At 39.1% G+C, this 22,612-nt stretch overlaps 2 protein-coding genes across 2 annotated transcripts in view; both read right to left on the reverse strand.

Moving 5' to 3' along the window:
* tlcd2 (TLC domain containing 2) overlaps window positions 1-20,239 on the reverse strand; it is a 31,996-nt gene extending 11,757 nt beyond the window's left edge. The window contains exons 1-3 of the mRNA XM_028464791.1: window positions 19,648-20,239; window positions 17,667-17,749; window positions 13,837-13,919 (exon numbers count right to left, since the gene is read on the reverse strand). Of these exons, the coding sequence (XP_028320592.1) occupies window positions 13,837-13,919; window positions 17,667-17,749; window positions 19,648-19,826 (345 nt within the window). The 5' untranslated portion in view covers window positions 19,827-20,239. The remainder of the gene's footprint in view (window positions 1-13,836; window positions 13,920-17,666; window positions 17,750-19,647) is intronic.
* On the reverse strand, window positions 6,225-12,015 carry LOC114474457 (general transcription factor II-I repeat domain-containing protein 2B-like). Its single transcript, XM_028464790.1, has 2 exons — window positions 6,800-12,015; window positions 6,225-6,665 (listed from the first exon to the last, which is right to left on the reverse strand). The coding sequence occupies exons 1-2, from the start codon at window positions 8,062-8,064 to the stop codon at window positions 6,659-6,661; spliced, it is 1,272 nt and encodes a 423-aa protein (XP_028320591.1). The 5' UTR covers window positions 8,065-12,015; the 3' UTR covers window positions 6,225-6,658.
* Window positions 20,240-22,612: the final 2,373 nt, after the last annotated feature.

A 22,612-nucleotide genomic window follows, 5' to 3' on the forward strand; every position in this document is an offset into this window, starting at 1 on the left:
CATAGATATGACTAAATAATAATAATTCTTTTCAACTTCAAGTATTAATACCTGTTAAATGGTTAATACAAAGAAGGTGGCTCTGGCATGAGTGTTATTTTCTTCCCTTACAGTTAAAAAGTAATCGAAATGTCTAATGTGTAGCACCACAACTGATGTGTGGCCCTAAAAACTGTTAAATATAACTTATTTGGTTGAACAATCTTTTATCTACAAATGGTTGTGTGGATTTTCGTAAGGCGACAGAACAACAAGGCTACAGTGATGCATTTTGTAATTTTCCTGTATGATTGCTTGTCACAGGGCCGTGTGAGTGTTATTATACACACAACACATGTTACTATTCTAAACCAATGTCACAAGTTGAAATGGGAGTTGGAGGAACTTAGCCACTCATTCTGAATACAAGAGGTGTAACAAATAATATAAAAACTGGTCAACAATTCTACAATTAAATTTAGCAGTCTTTTTTTCAAAGTGACATACAACACAAGCAAGAATTTAGACAGGAGGAAAACCCTTAATATGTGCAACAAAAATCTTCAAGTTTGCTTGGTGCAGCCATCTTGTACTGCAATAACAATGTAACAACTAACCACAAGTAACAATTCACCAATATCAACAATGTCATTCAACAACACTCAACATGGCCAGTGCTGAATATTCATTAAAAGCTGGTTTGGGACAATCTGACTCATTCTAACCCAAAGGACAAAGAAAAGAAGGGTTAGATCAAGTATTCCCTGAACAGTTCGGTCTTTAGACATGTCTTAAAAGTAGAAAAGAACTCTGTGGATTGTACAGAGTTGGGTAATTTGTTCCACCATTTGGAAACAACAAAGTAAATAAGTCTAGCTAGAGATATGGAGCCATGCTGGGCTGGGAGCACCAGGCGTGTATTACAGGTAGAGCATAGCGGGCTAGAGAAAGTGTAGATCTGGATGAGAGATTCCAGGTAGACAGGAGCCGCTCATGTCAATGTCTTGTAAAGCAGTGATGGCCTAGTGGTTAAGGAAGCAGGCTTGTAACGTTGAACAAGTCTCTTAACCCTAACTGATCCTGAGATACCAAGTTCAGAGTGTGAGGAGAAGAATTTGATGGTTCACGGTGTCAAAGGCAGCAGATTGGTCCAACAACAATAGGACAGAGGTTGGACCAGCAGCTGACAGGAGTGCACGTCTGAAGCCAAATTGATAGGAGTCCATCAGGTTGTTGTTCTGCAGATGTTGGTAATCTAGGTTAAAGACTGTAAGCTCAAGTATTTTAGACAGAAATGGCAGAAGTGAGACCGACCTGTCATTTTCAAACTAGGCAGGGTTGAGATTAGGCTTTTCGAGCATGGGGTGACTTGAGATACATTAAAAGAAGTGGGGAAGATGCCACTTTCCAAGGACAAATTAACAATGTGTGTGAATGCACTGATTGTGGGCAAGATGAATTGAAGGATGCTAGTTGGTATTGGATAGAGAAGACAGGCAGTCGGTTTTGAGCTGAGGAGAAGTCTGGAGACCTCATCCTCGCTCAGGGAGCAAAAGAGCAAAGTGATGCAGCAGTGGTGGGTTTGGGCTAACTAAGCCGGTCAGGCTTAGGGAATTGGTTGCTGATGGTAGCCACCCTCTCAGTGAAAAAGGAGGGAAAGGAGGCATGTCAGTGCAGTGGATGGCTGAGCGGTGTATCAGAAGCAGCACATATCTTGTACCTATAAAAGGCGTTCTTTACGGACTGCAGGCAGGAAATGATGGAAGCAAAATTTTGGTGGTAGGAGAGCAGGTCAGTGAGTTCTTGGACTTTACGCCACTTTCTTTCTTCTGTCCTGAGTCCTGCTCTTTGTACTCTTAGAACTTAAGAGAGCCATGAATTTGGTTTTTCTTGACTGGTTTCTGGTCTATTTGATCCTTTTCACCATGTCAAGACTATCCTGTAAGAACCTTAAAAGTATTTATTGGTATTTCAATAGAGATGTCGGAAGAGTAGCAGTGTTTGTGAAAAGGAAGAATGAAGAAAAAAGAAAGATTGAAAATTGAAGGTCTTTAAAAAAAAGTCTATAAAACATGAGTCAGTGATGGTAATCTGCAGCCTAACAAGTCAACATTAACAGACTAGTCCTTCTAATTCAAATATTTATGGGCAAAACACTGATACACTTTAGTGGGGCCAATAACAAAGAGGCCATGCCTGTTTAGCTGTAAAGAGGCAAGGTAGATCATGTGTGGCGTGATGAGCAGGAGGAAGGGCCCTGGGTGAGAAGGCTCAAAGTCTACCAACGGAAGTGGAGGGGAGGATGTGTGGCTTGGAAACATGAGCCATTGTTGATTGCACAAACACACAGAAAGGTACAAAGTTTGAGAGGACACGCTGGAGGACAAAGGGATGGAGTGGTAACGTCCTGTCATACGACTTGCATTTAGCTTGGGTCAGCTGATAGTGAGCCACTTCAGTGCCTGGCTGTCACAAACATCTGCTTAAATGCTAATGGGATGTGCAAAAACACAATCAGTCATGGTAACTGTTCTAAATTAGCAGTGCACAGTAACTCATTTGTTGTGCATTAATTCTCGAGCAACTTGAGGTAAAAAACAAAAAAAAGCTGTGGAGCTGTGTGTACGTTGGTAAGCTTTAGTGAATCTTAAAACTCTGTCTTAAATAGTATTTTACAGCCTCCTACTCACAGCTTGAAAAATTATACTTTACTAATTATCTTAACACTGAACAGGACCAGAAAGCCACTAACAGTCCTTGCCATCAAATGAAAAACACATTTCTTCACACTTTGAATTCTTCCTTTAACTACGATGAACACATGAAGCCTAGCTGATTATCATGTTCAACATGGCCACACCTGAAAGCTTTGGAAAATATTATTTTTGGCCCTATGATGGAGGTTGCCCAAGCTTTAGTGTCAGTTCAAAAAAAAAAAAAATGGCCACAACCAAGAAGCAGGCAGTCAGTTAAGCTTAGCACAAGGACTGGAATGACAAGAAAACCCTAAACCTGGCTCCAACTGAACCCATTATTATCCATTTTTACATTTTTGTAGAGCTTTATGAACAACACATAATGCATCATTCCGTAACTTTAGCTACATTCTGTAGGTAAAGTGAAGCTAGGGTTTGAATGAAATATTGTTCATTTTAGCCTACCCAGTGCTGAAGCTGTAGACCAGCAGGATACAGGTGGGGAAACATTAGGAGTTTTGGGCTGATCAAATCATGTGAATTCAGTCTGGTTTTTTAGGTACTGACCAAATGTTTTTTTTATTATTTATTTTTTGTCTTTATTTATTTCATTCAAAAGTTAAAAAAAAAAAAAAAAAAAAAAAAAAACAGTCTAAGCAACAAAATTTCCAAAACATTTTGAACGAAAAAGAGCAGAAGAGAAGATTACTCTTATAGTATCTGCCCCTTTGTTGCCTTTGCTTCGGTACTACCTGATACAGATTCACGGAAAATAAACCGTACCATATTGCAGGATCTAAACGCAGCCTTGTGACTGTGAGGGAGTGGAAGAGTTGAAGAATTTCCATGCAGTAACAGAACATACCATTTGTTGTGTGTGTGTGTGTGTGTGTGTGTGCGCGCGCATGTGGGTGCATGGCCCTTTAACTGAATGCCTTAGTCTGTATCTGTTCTGTGCCTTTAACAAGGAGAACTCTGGGTGCACACTTACGCACCCGAATAAAACCAGTCTCGGTCACTGCCCTCCGCACAGACACTATAGAAGGATCCTTGCACAAGAGCTTCCTGAAAGTTTTTTCTTTTTTTTTGCATACAATCTGCTTCAGTTGGTTCAACAACTCCCACAGTCTGTGCCGACTAGTCATTTAATCAACGTAAGAAAATCTGTTAAATTTGTTAGTTTAAGCTGTCCAGTCTGTTCCAGATCTGCACGAACTAGAAAAATCATGCAGCGTGTTTTCATTTTAAATGAGACACAGTTTGAGAAACAATCAAAGTGTTGCCACTTCTTGTTACAAATGCTCAAACTATGCTTAGCACTGTAGGCCCGCATGCTTTCCCATCCACCCACACTCCTTTTAGAGTCATGGCTAAGTACTTTGGTATTCCCACAGCAACTGGATTCAAGCCAGGTTCGCTCATCTCTCGTCTTTGTTGTTTAATGCTTTCTTCCAAAGTTATTAGGTGTGGTGCCATGAAGAACAAACTGAAGCCTGACCTCACCCTTCAATAATCAAACTCTTTTCTTACCGAGTGACACTCACTCAGTTTTCTTAACCCACCAATGGACAAATGCCTCTGCAAACAACAGCTTGTTTTTGCAATCTGTTGGTTAAAAATACCCAACAAATCATTCAGGTACTGAATCAAGCAGCCCTCAGGCCCTGATAGCAGGACCAGTAGTACAAGTATGACATTGTAGTTTAAAACAGGTTTCACATTATAAGAGTGCCTACACGCTTAACAGTAAGGGTATTTTGCAGCATTTTTGATAGAAACTATTTCAATTCCCTACTTTTTCAGTGTTAGTGGGTACTCAAACCTGAGTGTTCCAGCTTGACCAAAAAAAATGTGGTTCTTCTCTCTATTGTTAAATATATCCATCAGTAGCTTTTCTGGGAATGACAGGGAAGTGAATGTGTAAGCAAAAACTTTTCCCACCCAGTCTATAGATGGGTGTGAACACTTCGCAAGAACAAAAAAAAAAAAATGGACAAGCATATTCCCAACATATCTAACATAGCATATGGCAGAAGAAACATGCAGAGGCTGTGATTGGTTCAAACTCAAGGGAAGCTAGGTACAAACTGCAGAGAGAGAAGCTGGGTTAGTGAAATTGGGGGGGAGATGTTTTGAAGTCCTACAAGGATAAAGGGGGCGGAGAACAAGGCAGCATGTGTATGATATGTGGGTTCGAGGGTGCGCACACTTGCAGAGAGCCTCTCAGGAAGCTGAAGGCTTACAGAGTGTTTGTCGCTCAGGGAGCCTGAGGTTCATGTGGAGACCAGATGTCTGTCCTCCTGTCAGAGGGAGGGGGAACCGCGGGGTTTCCCGCCAAAAACATGGTCCTGAAAAATACACACGTATCCAAGCCAAAACTACACCCTTTGTTTATAAGACTGTCAGCTCTACGCCACTGTTTTTACAAGACATTTATGTATATACGGTATATATCTGTCTCTTCTCTACTTTTGTTGAGTTGCACTTATAAACTTCACTAAACATACAGTAAATTTTACAATGTAAAGAGAATGGGTTTCTCATCTCAAGACTTGTATTTGCTATGAAATATCATTGATTTTTGTACAAAATGTAAAGCATTTTTTATGTCTCCAGTGTTAGCACATTGAATGTTATCTCTGCTTTCTCGATACCAAAACACTTTGCCATTTTATGGAAAATTTCGACGTCATTACTTTAGTACTTGTCTGAAAAATACCTTTTAGGCATCAGGGCTGGTAGGAGAAACTCAAATATGAACAGTACTTTGTTTTAGAAATGCTCTGTTACACCATAGAGTTTATATATATTAATTTTGCAAAACAATTGTCAAGCTGTACCTTTTAAACAATTTCCATCAGTGTCTTTGTTCTTTTGCCCATGATTGACAAGTTCCAACTTTTGGAAGTGCGACGACAGCTCTGGACAGTCTGGTCAGTTAAAAATCCTCAAAACTTATCTTGACTGACCGATCACATTTTTAAAGTGGATAAAATACCTGTGAGAATCAGTAAAAGCTGTGTGTGTGTGTGGTGTCAAACACTGGCATTATTTCTGTTATTCATGTCTATCTGATGGTGAGCCTATAATCAGCTGACGTTGTGCTCACAACATTATCTGATTAGTGGCTTCAGATGGCTGGACTCTGCAATCACAGATTTAATTACACTGTAAGTATTTTTGTACAAGTGTGTGCCTTAGCACTACACACACGGTGTGGGGACAGTGAGCCATGGTGCACCACGTTACCCTGATTTATACCTTGACTTGTCTTGTATGTGTGTGCTAAAGAACTGCTGATGTCAATTAGCTTTCTGTCAACATTCTGATCCCAGGACATGTGAGTCTAGGGCAGGGGTGTCAAACTCATTTTCACCGAGGGCCACATCAGCATAATGGCTGTCCTCAAAGGGCCAGATATAACTTAAAAATGTAACCGAATGTAAGTTAAAATAAATGTAACTACTCCTTAATGTTAAATAACTCTGAATTTATTACTTATTCAAGTTACAAGCATTACAGTTGCACAGAAAATATATGTTTGCTTGTTGCTCTGTTAAAACATAAATGCTTTTAATTTGTCAGGTTATGAAACCCAGATAACTCCATCAATCAAGGATCAAACTATCCAAGTGAATAAAAAAAATAACATCAAACAAGTTATGACATTAACTTTATTCAAAACGTTTTTGTCAAAGTTAAAATGGGCTTAATTACTGCAAAATCAAAAATTGTGAGCTGCTAAGAACATGTATGACGGATGTAGCATTTTACAAAAAAATACATACATAAAAAACTGCAAACACCAAATAATTGCAACAGCAGCTACACATATAAATAATATGGAATCAACTAAAAAATAACAAAATAAAGGTTGACTCAGTTCACAACTATATTGGTCAAGTTTTTAGGTTAGTTTTTGATGAGGAGATGCTGCCTGTCCTTGAACACACTAGGTGGATCCACTCTCTACCATCCATTGATCATGTTCTGAAAATAAACACAAAAGAAAAAGCAAGCACAATCATTAAATTGTACACAGAGTTAAACTATTCTTCTTCTTGGTTGAATTACATTTTATTATATTCCAATTAAGTTTTTTTTTTTTTTTTTTAAATGCTTACCTGTGTGTTTTCTGACCAGATGTCTGACACCGTTTTCCCGTTGCCAGTGTTTCAATGTCTGGTTTTAGGTCCTGTGCTGAGGCAATCCGTAGAACAGCATGGAGGTTGTCATCAGTGAGGCGTGATCTGTGCTTGTTTTTGTTCAGATTCATTATTGAAAAGATCTGTTCGCACAGATAGGTGCTCTCAAACATGGACAGAACACGGGCAGCATGAAGTTGAAGCTGCAGCATCAAACCAGGGGGCAGCATCAAACCAGGGGGCAGCAGATGGTAAAAGTCTTGGATTGCAGCATCCTGGAACTTTGCTCTCAGGCCACTGTCGCTTTGAAGCTCAATTAACTCCATCTGAAGGTGTTGGGGTGCAGTGCAGACGTCGGTGGTGAAAGGATTGGCAAAGATGGCAAAGCCAGGCTGCTGTGCTCTGAAGTCAGAGAAGCGCAGATCAAACTCAGTCTTTAACCTGCTCAGTTTGGTAGCCAACTGAGCACATGAAAATGTCCCAGGAAATGAGGCTGACATGCTCTGACAGACAGGAAAGTGGGCAAGATTGTCCTGTTTCACTTGGCACATCCATAGGTCCAGTTTACGCTGAAAAGCCGTGATCGTGTCGGACATCTGCGAGATGACTTGTTTGCGTCCCTGCAGCTTCTGATTCAGTTGGGCGAGATGCTCGGTTATGTCACACAACACAGCAAAGTCACACAGCCACTTTGGTTCTGACAGTTCAGACAAGGGTTTTCCTTTACTCTGCATAAAAACAGCAATGTCTTCCCTGAGCTCAAAAAATCTTTTGAGGACTTTGCTCCTACTCAGCCACCGCACTTCTGTATGGTACGGCCGTGCTCCGTGCTCCGAGCCCATCTCCTGTAAAAACAGCTGGAACTGACGGTGATTCAGGCCACGCGCCCGAATGAAGTTCACTGTTTTCATGACCGTGGTCACAATGTCATTCATCCCCAGCACCTTCCCACACAAAGCTTCTTGATGGATAATGCAATGATATGTTATCAGAGGCGTTTTACAGTTCATTTTTTGCATTTTTCCCTTCATTAGTCCAACCAAGCCCACTTTTCCTCCACACATTGCCGGTGCACCGTCTGTAGTTAATCCCACCAAGTTTTCCCAGGGCAATGCATTTTTACTGATGGACTTCTCCACCACATCAAAAATGTCCTGTCCCAAACAAGTATTCGCCTTCCCATCTTTCTTGAAACAGTCTTCTATCTCCATCAACTTTTCTCTTCCTGGACATTTTTGATTCATTATTTAACTCTCAATTCCACTTGTTGGCATTGACGTGAAAACACTGCCGTGTAGTGGCGGGGAGCCGTGACCGCGCGGGTATCACAGTCGACAGGCATTGTGGGAAATGTAGTTTTTGGTCACGCTTTTGACCTATTTTTTTTAGACACTCAGACCTTTTATGCTCTCGCGGGCCACATAAAATGATGTGGCGGGCTACATTTGGCCCGCGGGCCTCGAGTTTGACACATATGGTCTAGGGTGATGGTCTGAATGACAAAGCGACTCAAACCCATCGATTACAGATGAGAAGAAAAATATCAAGTCCCTGTCAGCAAATGACAATAGATTAATACTGTGTCTGGTATTCAATTGTTTCTATTACCTTTACATTTTAAATATAAATACAATCATTTTTCAAAAAAATCTGACTTTACCTGGATAAACCCAAAAGGCTTCCTCTAATTAACAACTCCAGTTACAACAAAGGTTCATTTTTGAATTCTTGGATTGTTTTTTTAAACACTTGCGTTAGATTTGAAATAATTGAAAACCACGAAGAATACTTTGAACAGCAGTAAAAGTTCAGTTATGTGTACGAGACACACCTACATCCAACACTGCTGAGATCAGCGAGGGGGAGCTTGACTGTAGCAGTACCGGTAGTTAACCAATTTTCAAAAAGCCAATACATCTTATTAATTTGACAAATCATGAACCAATATGATTAAATAATAACATAATCAATAATCAACAATAATTCACAGTTTTATGAATAAATCCTGGAATTTTCACTATTCAGGCAGGTAGTCAAAAAGTTCACTTTTCTCTGTGTGGTTATTTAAAGTAAATTTCTGGCTCAATATATTTTGATGACGGCTGAAGTTTATTTATTAGCCAGACCATCAGATTTTTCAGAATGAACAAAAATAGTCAATCTGTTAACTGGAAAGTCCGATTTAAGAGGCTACTCAAGTATTAAAGTCTTGAATGCTCAATGTTGAAGTGTGTAGGTGGGGTTATGAAAGAGCTGGTGTACAGGATAATCAGGTTATAATCAGGTTTGGCATAAATAAAGTCACACACATGTGCTGTGACAACCATATACAGTATGTATGAGTCTCTGAATGCCACATTCCTCTGTAGCACTGAGGGAGAGCTCCGCATGCAAACCACAAATATCCATTTCTGTTACTGAGACACGTTCCACTCATAACTGAGGTCGGCACATGATGAACCATTAAGACTGAGAGGGAAAGCTCAGCCTGGATGGTTTCTGGGTTACTTGGACACACAAACAGATACACGTGGTGGTTGGATGATGGGTTTTTTTCTACAATATACTGACCTCCATCCACTAGCTGTACAGCGTAGAGTGAGTTACTCACATCTTTGGCTAATAGCAGTAAATCAATTATTTGTTTGATAATGATGTTTAGTACCATAAAGATCAAGCCGTCGTAGAGCCTTTTCAAGTAAATATAGGTGTTTAAAAGAAGAATTCCTAATGAGAAAAACAGTCTGTGGATAAGAGGATAAACAGAGAAAGGAAAGGGGGGAAAAAAACACTAGAAGACTACAAACACAAAAAATAAAAATGAAGAATCTGGCTTGAATTTGAAGTGTATGACACCACTTTGGCCACCTAACAACCTAGTTAACTGGAAACAATCTTTTTGTTCTCATTGGCTGTTCTTCCATAAACCTAACCTAATTCTGCCTAATGAAAGGAGGACGGCAAGCATTTAAGGAAGAAAATAAACATGTCTCTATTTTAAATCCCTTGGACATGATTAAGAGAAAAGCACAAGGGCACTGAGGGTCTACAAGTTTCTGAACTTTTTGTCGCATTCCTTGAACATCACCGCACTCGCGCCAGAAAAGCACAAGGGACAATTTGTAGAGACAACTTTGATATAATAAGAAGCTGTGGTGAGGGTCACATTTTTCATAGGTAGAAAAAAGAAGGCGTAACCTCCACCTCAGCCATTAGCTTTCTAAGGAACGTTTGGTTTTATTGTAACAGCTCTCAGCAAAGCCTCATGTCAAACCACAGGCTTTTAAACTGTATGCTTACCAAGAAGACACCAACAATTAAATATCAATTTGAAACTAAACAACAGGGTAATGTTTAAATAATGATTTTAAACTAGACAAACATAACACATTTTACTACGTCATTACAAACTCACTTAAAAAAAAAGTATAGTAGAGTATTAATAGCTCCTTTTGAAACCGTGTCCCTATACCACTCCACCAAATAACCTAACAAGCCAATTTACCTGCATTGTGTTTAAAAATTCTATCACTGGTCCTTATTTGGACAATATACTTTGATTTTTACATTTATTTTCAAAATAAAAAAAGCAAGCATGCTGCATGGTGGATAACCCACAGTCAGCAGGTTGATTAGGTCCCGTGTCAGTCTACAGCTTACATCCGTCTGCAGAGTCAATATATGACAGTATAATCACACCTTCAATTACCTGTGACCACAACATTCTTAACTGTTCATTCAAGGCGTACAGTGTATGTTGATGTTCAGTTGCAAATTAGTTCTTGGTAAATACTCAGTGTTTTCTGGGTTTAGCAAATAGTGACAAAAAAGCATCAAATTAAAAAGATGAAGTACAAGACACCCTCATAATGAGATAAGATAAACAAGAATTGAAGGCGACAGGATGGTCAGGAACATAATGTGTTGACTTTCATGAGCAGCTGGTCACAGATTGGTCAATGCTTCCTCACTCAGACTTCACATGACCAGTCTTTGCCTTGGCTGTGTTTGTCATGAGCATCTAATAGATAGTTTGGATTTATTAGTGAAGAAGGAAAAGAGAGAAATGTCAAAAAGATACTGGAATAGCTGAAATGTAGAAAATATTGAATGGAAGTCTTGAGCCTGACACAATGAAGATATTAATGGGGGCGTTGGCTGTGAGACAAAGTGAGCCATGTGAATGAGAAAAGGAGACTCCATTCTTCCCACACTCTAACGACAGCCTGTAGCCAGCTGGCCTGGCCACGATGCTAACTCGCTGGACTTCTAGGAAGTTGGAAAGTAATGAACTTGTCTTCTAATAAAAAAAGAACAACAGCTACAGCAACAGCCACAGCCACGTCTGTCAATCTGTTGTGTTCATGAAATCCATCTGACCGTAATGAATCAGGTTCCAGAAAAAAACCAAATAAATGATGAACTATTTTTAAACACTGTCTACCCATGATTGAACAAGTTCATGTTTCGAAAAGAAATAAAGAGTAACGTTATCCCGAGATGTTTAGGCACTGTAGAAGGAAAAGCTTTGAAAGACACACATGAAGAAAAAAAAATTCAAGTGTCTTTTTGTCTGTCATAGGTGTTACAGTCTGTATTCATAAAAGTAAATGAGAAAATTCAATAAAAGTTGGCAGTGGCTATCTGTGGCATCAGAGTAGGCAAGGTAGGCAGTGCCTACCCAAGGGTGAATTGATATTTTGATTATTTGTTTTAATTATAATATAATTATTAATTATTTATTTTTCCATTTCCAATAGCCTACAGTACCTGTAAATTTGAAAGTGTCCGCATTTTGTGCGTTTCATAGCCCAAATTACTAAACAGTGCTATTTCCTGGTACGGCAGCACAGTGTCACTCCGCTGTGAGGCAGGAGAAGCCACGCCCCCTCCCTAAAGCACATGGCTGCTTTGCCTCTTTTCCCATAGTGTGTTTTTATGTGTTTGCGCATGCGCAGTCAGTTCCCCAAGATGACAACCATTTACGTCCAAAGGCAGCTCTCTACGCTGCCTTTGGATGTGACCGCTGCTGCTACGTTCTCGAGCTAGTGGGCGCGATAACACTACAGGCAGGATGACAGTGCTAGAGACGATGGAGAAACTTTATTTTGAGGAAAAACGACAGCTTTTAAAAGATGGGAGACCAACACCTGAGTTACCAGACCTTCAGCAAAGATAAGGTCAGAAAATGTTTCATACTTTCCACAGTGAATGGTACAAAAGGAAGGATTGGCTTAGTGGATGCTCCTCACTGAGGTTGTTCTGAGTTGTTGTTGTTGTCATTTTCTCCATGTTTCTATGTTTCCAACACAAACAACGGATGCGCTGCCGTGTCATGAGATATATCTTGTTGGGAGAGTATGGAGGCTCTATTAAATCATTGTATATGTTTCTTTAATGATGTTTTACGATGTTGATTTTGTTAGATGGCTAAATACTTGTTCATTTGGATCTTGTTGGGTTTTTTCTTTCTTATTATGAATTTTATGTTTTGATAAGCGCATTGAGATGACTTTGTTGAAAATTGCTTTATACAAATAAAGTTAATTTGAATTGAATTAACACCTGCCAGCAGAAACATATGAAATTGTCATTGGTGGTCTCGATTTGCAATGTGCCTACCCAACCCTAGTGGTCACGGCACGTCACTGACTAAACCATACCCTAAACCTAACCATAAAAATTGTTGCAATATTGGGTTATAACCTAACCCTAACACGCTACGTACTTGTACTTTGGTAACCGTACCAATATCACCGGGGGTTGTCCGTGTGGCAACCATACAAATAGACACTTTCATAAAAATGTAATCAGTAAAATAAAAACATGAATAAAGTGCAAGAAATGAATAAGAACATACAGTATTCAATCACATTAGCTTAGAACTGTAATACCTTTTTACAGTAACTTGTATAAATGTGAGAGCTAATGTCAAATGATCAGATGTAATTGTTGTTTAGGACGACAGACCTGAGCCTAACTTGGTGATTTTATTCGAGTGAAGCACAAAAGAATGAAATAAAAAAATTCTAATGACTAAGTCAAGACAGATTTTGATCAGAAAACAGACTAAATAAAACTATATATTGTTTGTTTGCTCATAAGCAAGAATTGGATTGCTACGTTGTCACTAGAGCATTGCACATCTGTAAATCCCTGAATTCAACATTATGCTAAGAAGACTTTAAACAGACTTGAAACTGAAAATTTGTTGCAATATCACCCAAACACTGGCGTAAAATGTGGACGTTTTTGAATTAAAATCTGCCCCTGAAGAAAAAAATCTATTAAAAAGAATTAATTAAAAATAGTAAGGGGCTGTTATGAGGAAAATAATGTTCCAATAACAGAAGCTGGAGCTAGTTACTAGGAAGCAATACAAAGAGTAGAGGAGAAGGAAAATTCTCAGTCAGGATGTGGTTCAACATAGCTACTTCAAGTGTATTTCCCGTTTATTTTCCACACCTTTTAAAACAAGTACTGTATTTAAGGTTTAGTCATTGGACTGCATACTGACTCTGAAAAATAACTTTAGAGTATTGCTTGGCTATAAAGACAAAAAGTTTGCATAGAAATCTGAAAGAACTGAAAGAAACTTTTCAGCAGGCTGGTTTAAAGCAGTGACTAAAGGAGTCGGGTGTATTTCAGAGTGCTCAAGAAAGGAAACGAGGTCTAGTGCCTGGTAGGGTGGGGGTGGGGGGTGGGGGTGTGGGGGGGTGGTGTCACATCACACTTCACTGATTGTCTCTTTGTTCTTCTCTTACTCGTTCTTTATAACTCGACAAGAAAGACAGGTATTTTGTCAACAGGTGTGTCGGGCTTTTTACTTCCCCACCAAACAGCTCGTGTTTGAAGGAATCATTGGGATGTCTAGTGAATGTGAAGGGGTTTTTTTTTTGGAGGGGAAGGGTTTTACTAGAGATTAGATATTGTTGATCCCCGGTCATGTGAATAGACCTTTGACCAGCATGCTTATCTGTGCCATTTGGTGAGGCAGTGATTGTACAAACACCTACCACTGTATGATGAAACAGAAGCTCCCAAGACTGAGTCAGGTTCTGGTGTCGCACCATGTCTAAGAAATCGTTGATGAAGTAACCTGTGGAGATAGAAAGCATCCGGCCAAGGTTACAATCATTGCCTTGAGCAGCAATTCATTCATCAACCACAACACATTCTTCTGACAAGAGCCGCTTTGAGCTCATCAAGTGTGTCGGGGGGGCCCTGCTTCCATGACTACCGCGATGGCAATGTTGTGTCTTGGTGAGGGGCTATTCATATCCACAACCCCCACGCTTCCCGCCGCCATCCGTGTCCATGGTGACAGCTTTTCAGAGCACTGGATGAAATAACTGGGCTGAGGATAGATGTAGTAAAGCTTGAGGCGCTGGTGAGGAGGGATTTACCCACAATATGTTGGAATTTTGACATGGGGAAAATTTTGTTGAAGTGACATGTTTGGGTTCATCCAAGGGAAAACAAAGACTGTGCCAAAAATTCTAAAGAAAATACATGTTTTTGGGTGTATTTATATCATTTTGTTTTGATATTCCTATTTTGTCCAGCATAGACAGTTGACAGGACTCTATTTCAATACAATGGATGGGAGAGACTTTCTCAGGGGGTGTTTTCTGATTTGGATTTTCATATGATTTTCTTTTGAGCTTATTTATTTCATACAATTAATAAACTTACTTAGTATGATGCGTTTTTAATACTATATCTAGTGCTATAAAACTTCAGGCACCTACTAGGTTAGGTTACAGTTGAGATATAAGTGACAATCTTCCCTGGGTGCCGTCAAAAAATCATGAGTTTAGAATTTATCAGGGAACCCATTAAAGACTTGTTTCACACTGGTGTAATTTGTACTGTATTTAACTTTTGCTCCATTTGCTGATGCAAACACTCAAATATGCCCAAATATGACTTATCTACTTTAAACATGTACTTGTTTGAATGCCTCTTGTGATTAAAATACATTATATATGAAGTTTTACATTAAGAACCTAATCTTTGCTATTGTATCATCTGAAAGAATCAGAGCAGAGAGCGTAAACCTCCATCAAGTGCCAAATATTTTTTTGGATGTCTTTAGAGTGTATTTATATATATATATATATATATATATATATATATAATTTATATCAGTGATCCTGATCAGGGTGCCATGATCATTCATACTTTAAAGCAGGTGTGGCGAACTCCAGTCCTCAATGGACTTGATTTATATAGCGCTTTAGCCCCACACTGAAGCAGTCCCAAAGCCCTTTACATATCAGCTCATTCACCCAATCACTCTCACATTCACACACCAGTGGGACAGGACTGCCATGCAAGGCACTAGTCGACCACTGGGAGCAACTTAGGTTTCAGTGTCTTGCCCAAGGACACTTTGACACATAGTCAAGTACTGGGATTGAACCCCCAACCTCTCGATCAGAAGACGACCCTCTACCACCTGAGCCACGGTCGCCCAAAACTCGATAAGGTAACTGAGCACCCAACCTGACAAAACTGAGACAAATTTCATAAAGATCGGTTAATTACAAGCTGATTCAGAATCAGTACATTGATAAGGATTCCCCTCTAAAATGTAATGACATCTTTCTCGGGGGAAGATTTATCTTTGGTTAAAATTTTGTCAAAATCCATTTTGTACTTTTAGAAAACCTGTGAAAACATTGCCTCCTTGGCGGCAGTAACAAAGCAACACAATTCTATACAACTTTGAGAATCATCATCATGACCCACTCAACATTAAAATGTACCCAATGAATTAAATAGTGGGATGTTTTCCTGAAGATAAGCCCCTCTAGAAGCGACATGGGCACAGTACCAGGGCAAAGCTCTGACTCAGTTCAGCCAACACTGGGAACAAAGCCGCAGACATGGCTGGACTTTCAATGGGGGCCATGGATAGCTTTAAAGTACATTTCAAGTACAGCCACGCTGAAAATCATTGATCATTGACAGGTTTGTTGAAACAGTGAATTCCTGCTTTTGAATCTCTTAGATGGCATAGTTTCAGAGTGACTCCAACAACTTTGCTGAAATAATCCTGTGAAGTCGGTGAAACAGGAACAAAGTACCTGTCTAGGCCTGATAGCACCTGTGTTAACTACACTACTCTTCCTTTTTAGCTCTGAATTGCTTGCAAAGCCTCATAGGTACTTTTGCAAGACTTGTCAACCACAAAAACAAAATGTTGTCTCAATAGCAGATCATCACATAGAGCAAATTAGCTGCAAACGCAGAAACCATGAACAACTGTGGGCCTGGGACAGAGTTAGACAAGGTCCTCATTCAACATGTGGGGGATCTGTGTTGGTATGTCAGCGTGAGGTCAAAAAGTCAAATGCACACATTCACAACACAAAAGTCCTCTGCACATCACGCCACCACTGTGGAGTAGAGCTCTGTGTACGTTTTTGTGGGAACAACTGCTCTCTCTGTTAGCGCTGCTATCTGATGTGGACAGCTTTGCAGAAATCCACCGACTTTTCTTATGCAGTCGTTGTCTTATTGGAGTCACGTGACTTAAGTGTTACACATGGTGCCAGGGACAGATCATAATGACCCTCATTGATCCTCACGCACAAACACTGCCTCCATCACTTTGCCCACTTCATGGGCCAGGCTTCCTGAAAAGAATGTTAAACATGCTGGGAATCCTCTAGTAAAGTTGCCTGCAGGCACACAGCCAATACATTTTAAGGACGGAAGAGGGTTTTCCTAGTTGCTCTCAAATAGTTTTAGGCCCTAAAACTGAGTAAGCTGCTATTTTAAGAATGTTGGGAAGCAGGTGCTCCCAGCTCTGACAAATTGTCATGAAATCAGTCATCAACAGAATTTATGGAAGTGTTTAACAAGTTTAGTGGTGTTACATAAGATCATTAGTTAGACATCAACTAAACAAATACAACTATGAAACTGCTCTGTGGTAAATATCAACATATCGAGAGACAACTTCTTCACATTAAAACAGCTCTGAAATGATCTCACTTTAGTACTGCTTCTTATAAATGGATTTCATTTATTCCATGCTTTACAAATTAAAAAAAAGTGTTACTTTTTTTCTTCAACAACAAGAGCCCCATAAAAATGTGTTTGTTTTTTTTTTAATGATGTTGCTAATCATTATTAGCAGGTATTGTACCTTCAACACAGAACCTGATTATATCTGCACAAAATATCAAATATTTGCAAGTCATCATTTTGAATGCTTGCAAATAAAATGGAGCGTGAATTTGGAGGCAGCCCAGGAGGAGTGGGAGAGAACAAACTCAGCTGTGAGTTTTCAGAACGTTCCAACATTGCCACCCACACTTTAGTGTTTTCTTTAGGGCCCAAGCTTTTCATCGGTCCGGCTGATTAATCGGGCCAATTTGAGCTATTACCGAATAATCGATCAATAGCCCGGCCGATTGATTGGTTGTGCTGAAGGCTAATATGTAACTTTATGTGGCTCTGTGCTTTGCCTTCTGCATAATAAAACACCCAATGTCGGTATCGGCCTTTAAAATTCCACTACATATGGGTCAGGCTCTATTGTGGGTTATCCTTACAATGTTAGGGGAGTTTATTTTAAGAATCCATCAAAAGCTTCCCAACATGAGAAACCATAAAGCACATCAGAAAGTAGAGCTGAGTAAATCTGTCTTTATCTCTACTTTATCTGAAAAAGTGTGAATGGCCACCACTACACTGCCCTAGCAACAATGATAGCTGGAGGATAATGAAACACGTCTGGGAGCATCAGCCATGCTCAGCCACACCACTAACAGCAGCCCATTCACAAAAACACATGTCCCTAGACACTGCAGAAGCCCTACTGTACACTCACCAATGGAGAAGGAGACCAAAGCGTGGGAAAACATGCTGTGAGTTTCTATCAGATCCTCGGCCATCTGTGGTTGGACGAAAAAGCTGGAAAAAGGATGAAAAAAGTCAAAATAAGTATTTAAAATGTGGGAATAAGGAATTTAATTCACTGAATCCATTTCTAATCAGACAGTGTGAAGTAACACACATTCACCACAACAGATTCATTATTTTTGGATATGAGGAGAATTATAAATAAGATTATTTGTTTACCAATATGACCATGAGCTGGTTCTCCGACTTTTATAGCTCAAGTACCCACTTTTTCTTATTTCCGAATCCAAGCACCCCCTTTGTCTGACTATACAACATTTTTCTTAGAAAACTATTGAAAAACAACTACAGAGCATAATGATGGAATGAACAAGTGATTTTGTAAATAAGTGGAAATACACAGTATTTACTGCAGTGGTTCACAACCTTTTTTTGGATTGGGACCCCATTTAGATATCAATTTTTTTTTCTAGAATTAGTTTTTTTTATCATGTTTCAACTCAAATTTTTTTTTTTAATGCATTTTAGTTGAACTACATTTATATTTTATAAAGTGAAAGTATAGGAATACAGTTGTTTAAGATTGTGTGTTTTATTTTTTTTTTTAAAAAAGAACAGTAATTAAAAATTTTAAAAATCTATTTCAATTTTTCAGAAATTTCAGGCGACCCTACATGGGTTCCTGACCCCAAGGTTGACAAACCCTGATTTAGTAGCTCCCGAACAGATTGATTACTATAGTTTTTTTTAAAAAATAATTTCAGGTCATCTCACTCCTGGGATGGGACCAAAACTGAAACTTTATTTGTTAAATTTCCACTCTCTCTCACAAGTACCCCCTGTAGTACCACTGCGTACCCCCATTTGAGAAAAACTAAGCTGAGTGACTGTGATGCTAAAGAGGCTGTATGGCTATAATTAGAGACCAGAGACTAGAAGGCGTAAAAGTGCTCATCTAACCATCACATATCTATCTTCTATCTACAAAGCAAGGAATCTCTGTCTGTCTGTGTGTGTTCCTCAAATATCTCTGCGAATCGAGCTCAGATTGACCTGAGACTTTCAACATGGCTGCTGCTTGGTTCAAAGGTGTGCAATGTCAGATATGTTTGGACTGCAATGATACCGTTAATAAACGATTTCGGAAAATTGTCCACCGGGAGAGGACAATTTTATGAAATTTCAGAACGGAAAACATCATCACTGTAGATTGAGCCTTTGTCATGCGACACCGTTGGCCGGGTTAGAGGCAGCCTGGGGGCGCACCAGAGCCAATCACTCTGTGGGTCGCGGGCAGACGGTATCCGGCCGGGGGCAGCCTGTCCGAGGTGGAGGCGCCTGTGTGTGCGTGTGTTTAATTCAGAATTAATTTTGCATTAGGAAGTAAGTGTTTAAAGAGGATTTTACTTTTATTCTGAATTAAAGAGGAATTAAAGCTCCCGTGTAAACCATCCATGAAAAAGCTACTTGAGGAGAAACTAAACCAATCAGTCACATCAGAGGGTTCATCAAGCTATGTGTGTATTTACAGACACATCTAAGCTATGTGTGTATTCCCGTCTGTCTTTGCATGTTGCGGACGTGTGTTTACGCCTGTGCGCGAGGTGGTGGGAGAGCAGGGCTGGTGTCTGTACGGTTGTAGTGACAAACTTCAGCTTATGAACTCGCTGTGTGTGTGTGTGTGTGTGTGTGTGTGTGTTCAGACACATTATTGTGTATTACTGTCTTTCTCTGCGCACAGAGTGGGCGTGTCTTCATCAGTAACGCCCATAATCAAGGCATATTTTAAATTTCCCTCCTAGTGGCAGGTCAGCAGAAAGCAAGGGTTTAGATCTTAGGTCTTTAACATTCCACTTTTCTAGAGCAAGAAATACAACCTACGGGCATAATTAAGATACAAGATTAATTAATATAACCCCAAGTGTTGAGTTTGGTGGTGGATGACTTACCACAGCACAGACCATATCGCTGTGATGAAGCTGTGCAAGAACGATGTGGAAATGTTACTCCACTTCCACGCGTTCCTACAGGCGGACTCCGGCATGGGGAGCTGACCGACCCCGAAGTTAAACAGCCTGAAAAAGCCCACGGATCCACCGATGGTCAGAATCACTGAACTCAACTCCATGACTGCAGAGGGATCTTCACACTTCACAGACCACAGCTGGCCCCGGGGTGAGCAGCGGGTGAAACGTCCACACACACACACACACACAGATGACAGCAGCAGAGGGACTTCTCGTTCACAAAACGAACCGAGAAGATGATGTTAACATACCGGGGGGGTGGTGGGGGGGTCAAGTGTTCACGGCTACGAGCAGGCGTCGGAATGAGCGCGTGGAGGTGTGTTTATCTCAGATGTCCTCCCTCACACAGACCGTGTCCTCTCTCCGAGGCTCGTTCGCCGACACTGGGCGTGGAGCCGACTGACACTTGTGAAACGGTCCGCTCGTGAAGCATCATCCCCGCCTTGTGTAACTTTATGACATGAACAACAGGGACCTTAGGCAACGGCAACCCCTCGCGCTCGACAACAGGGGGCGTGACCACGAGCGCGTTACATGTGCTGAGACGTTCACGAGCTTTCGGAAAACTCAGGCATTTGACACAAACTGTGTTTTTTATTAGAAGTACGCAATATTTTACAAATATCATTGAAGGCAAATATAACAAATAATAATACATATAAAAATTACATAATTTTTAGTGCCAACCCATCATTTTCAATCTTTTTCTATGTCCCATTTTTGAAAGTATTTATTAATAGTGGTGGCGGACGATATACAAAGATTACGATACGATACAACAGACGAAACTGTGCTCACAATTAAAATATATGATAACACTTTTGGATGTAATTATTTTTTTTTTATGAATTGTCCGATCTTTATGCATTGAGTTTCATATGAATTGGATTCTGATTGCGTATTTCCTATCGATTTTTCAGAAAAATGGGGGTTCCCATTCCACTGGATCTACTGTATCGCTATTAATGAGGATATACATTTTTTTTACAAGCATTTAAAGTGTGAATGTTGATGGTACCACGATCTAATGATCCTGATGATCACTGATCCAGATGACTGAGAAAATCTGGCAAAGATTTTGCGATTGGTATAGGTTTGTGCTCTTGTTTTCTTTTTTCTGATTTAAAAAAAAGCACTTAGTTTTAACTTTATGCACTTTATATTGAGTGTTTTCATCTCAATCTGTGTTTTATTATTTGAAGTTGTCACTAAATATCAGTAAATTATTTTATTGTTGAGAAATACATTGCATTTTATCATTGTGCAATTTTCTTGCACTATATCGATTATCATAGAACAGCTGTATTGTGACAACAGCTGTAGGAACTATGTATTGCATATCGATTCACACTCATGATCCGCTTCGCATTATCTATTCTGGTAATGAGACATGGTTTTGGAGGATGCTGGGGATATAAATATACAAAGTTAAACTCCTGCTGCTTCACAAACTTATTAGTAATTATAAATATGATTCGGAAATTAACATATATAGATATCTATCTGTATATATATTTATATATGAGAAAATACAACCGACCTTGTGATAATTAGATAATTAAAAATATGTATATCACACAAATAAACACAATAATAACAAAAGTCTTAAAGGATCATTCATTGAGATCAACAGGAATATTTGGTAATCAGGAAAACATCAATTAAGCCTTTGATTGTGGCAAAATTTAAAGACAACTATCAACCTAACAGGCATTTATTTATTCAAATGGAGAAACACCACTAATATGTCACAATTTTCTGAACATAATCTAATGCATTTATTTGCACAAATTCTTAATTTGAATTTTAAGAGGCTTGACACCTACAAATGTTGTATAGGAATTCACAGTCAAATATGACAAAACATAAATATTTTTATTGGAAGAAGCTGACATTAAAATGTAAATGAACAGCCTTTTGGTGCACTTGTTGCACTGGTGAGGTTAAACAATCATCCTTCTTCCAAAAGAACATGGTTATCCTTCTAAAACTAACAAAATTTGAAATTCTGAAAAGCCACACGAGTCATGTTTTTTTCTTGGTTTGAACACCTGTGTGAGTATTTACATGTGTGTCCCCTGCATTTTTTCCACCTCTCGACATGAATTTTAGGCAAATTGAGAGAGTGACATAGGACACAACTAGCTCTGATCCCATAGAGTGTAGACAGGCAGGTCCTTTGTTTAGATTTTACACACATTTTCAAAATTATTCCAAACTTTTGGGTAACGACATTCACAATATTAGCTCTCTAAATTAGGCTTTTTTTTCTCTTTTCTTTTTTTTAGTATTAGCTTCAGGCAGCATATTTTCATAACTATAATGGACTAAATAATGTTGAGACATTCAAATTCAGAGCAGCCAAGTTAACAAGTGATGGAGCGCCATTTGCCTACTATATGCGCATGTGCAACTTATTCTGTGTTTACTCAGTCCCTTTAAAATCCATTAGTTGTCATTATTTATGAAGATTTTGTTGTACAGCAGTATTGTGACATTCTTTTTTCGATTGTGTTTTATTTCAATAATACTTCCTCCCCTTTGTGCACTTTTATGGATGCTTATTTTTTTCTTTACTATGAAGCATGTTTGCTACGCTGTGGGCTGTAAAAAAAAATATGAATAAATAAAAAATATTGATAAAATATCTATGAATGTTCTTGTGCCAAATTTTAGAATGACAAATTATTGATATTGCACGAATCACACAGGCTAAATACACAGTTACATTTTATTAATTTTCTAAAATCTGTAAAAGACCCATTAACTTTGTTCAATATGATGAAATCTAATATGAACTATGATCATTTGTGTTTATTATTATAATTCTTTAGCTATTTTGTAACATCTGTTTGTGTTTATCAGATTTTCTTTAAAACAAAATTAC

The sequence above is a fragment of the Gouania willdenowi genome, chromosome 13 (assembly GCF_900634775.1).
Source record: "Gouania willdenowi chromosome 13, fGouWil2.1, whole genome shotgun sequence".
Classification (NCBI taxonomy): domain Eukaryota; kingdom Metazoa; phylum Chordata; class Actinopteri; order Blenniiformes; family Gobiesocidae; genus Gouania; species Gouania willdenowi.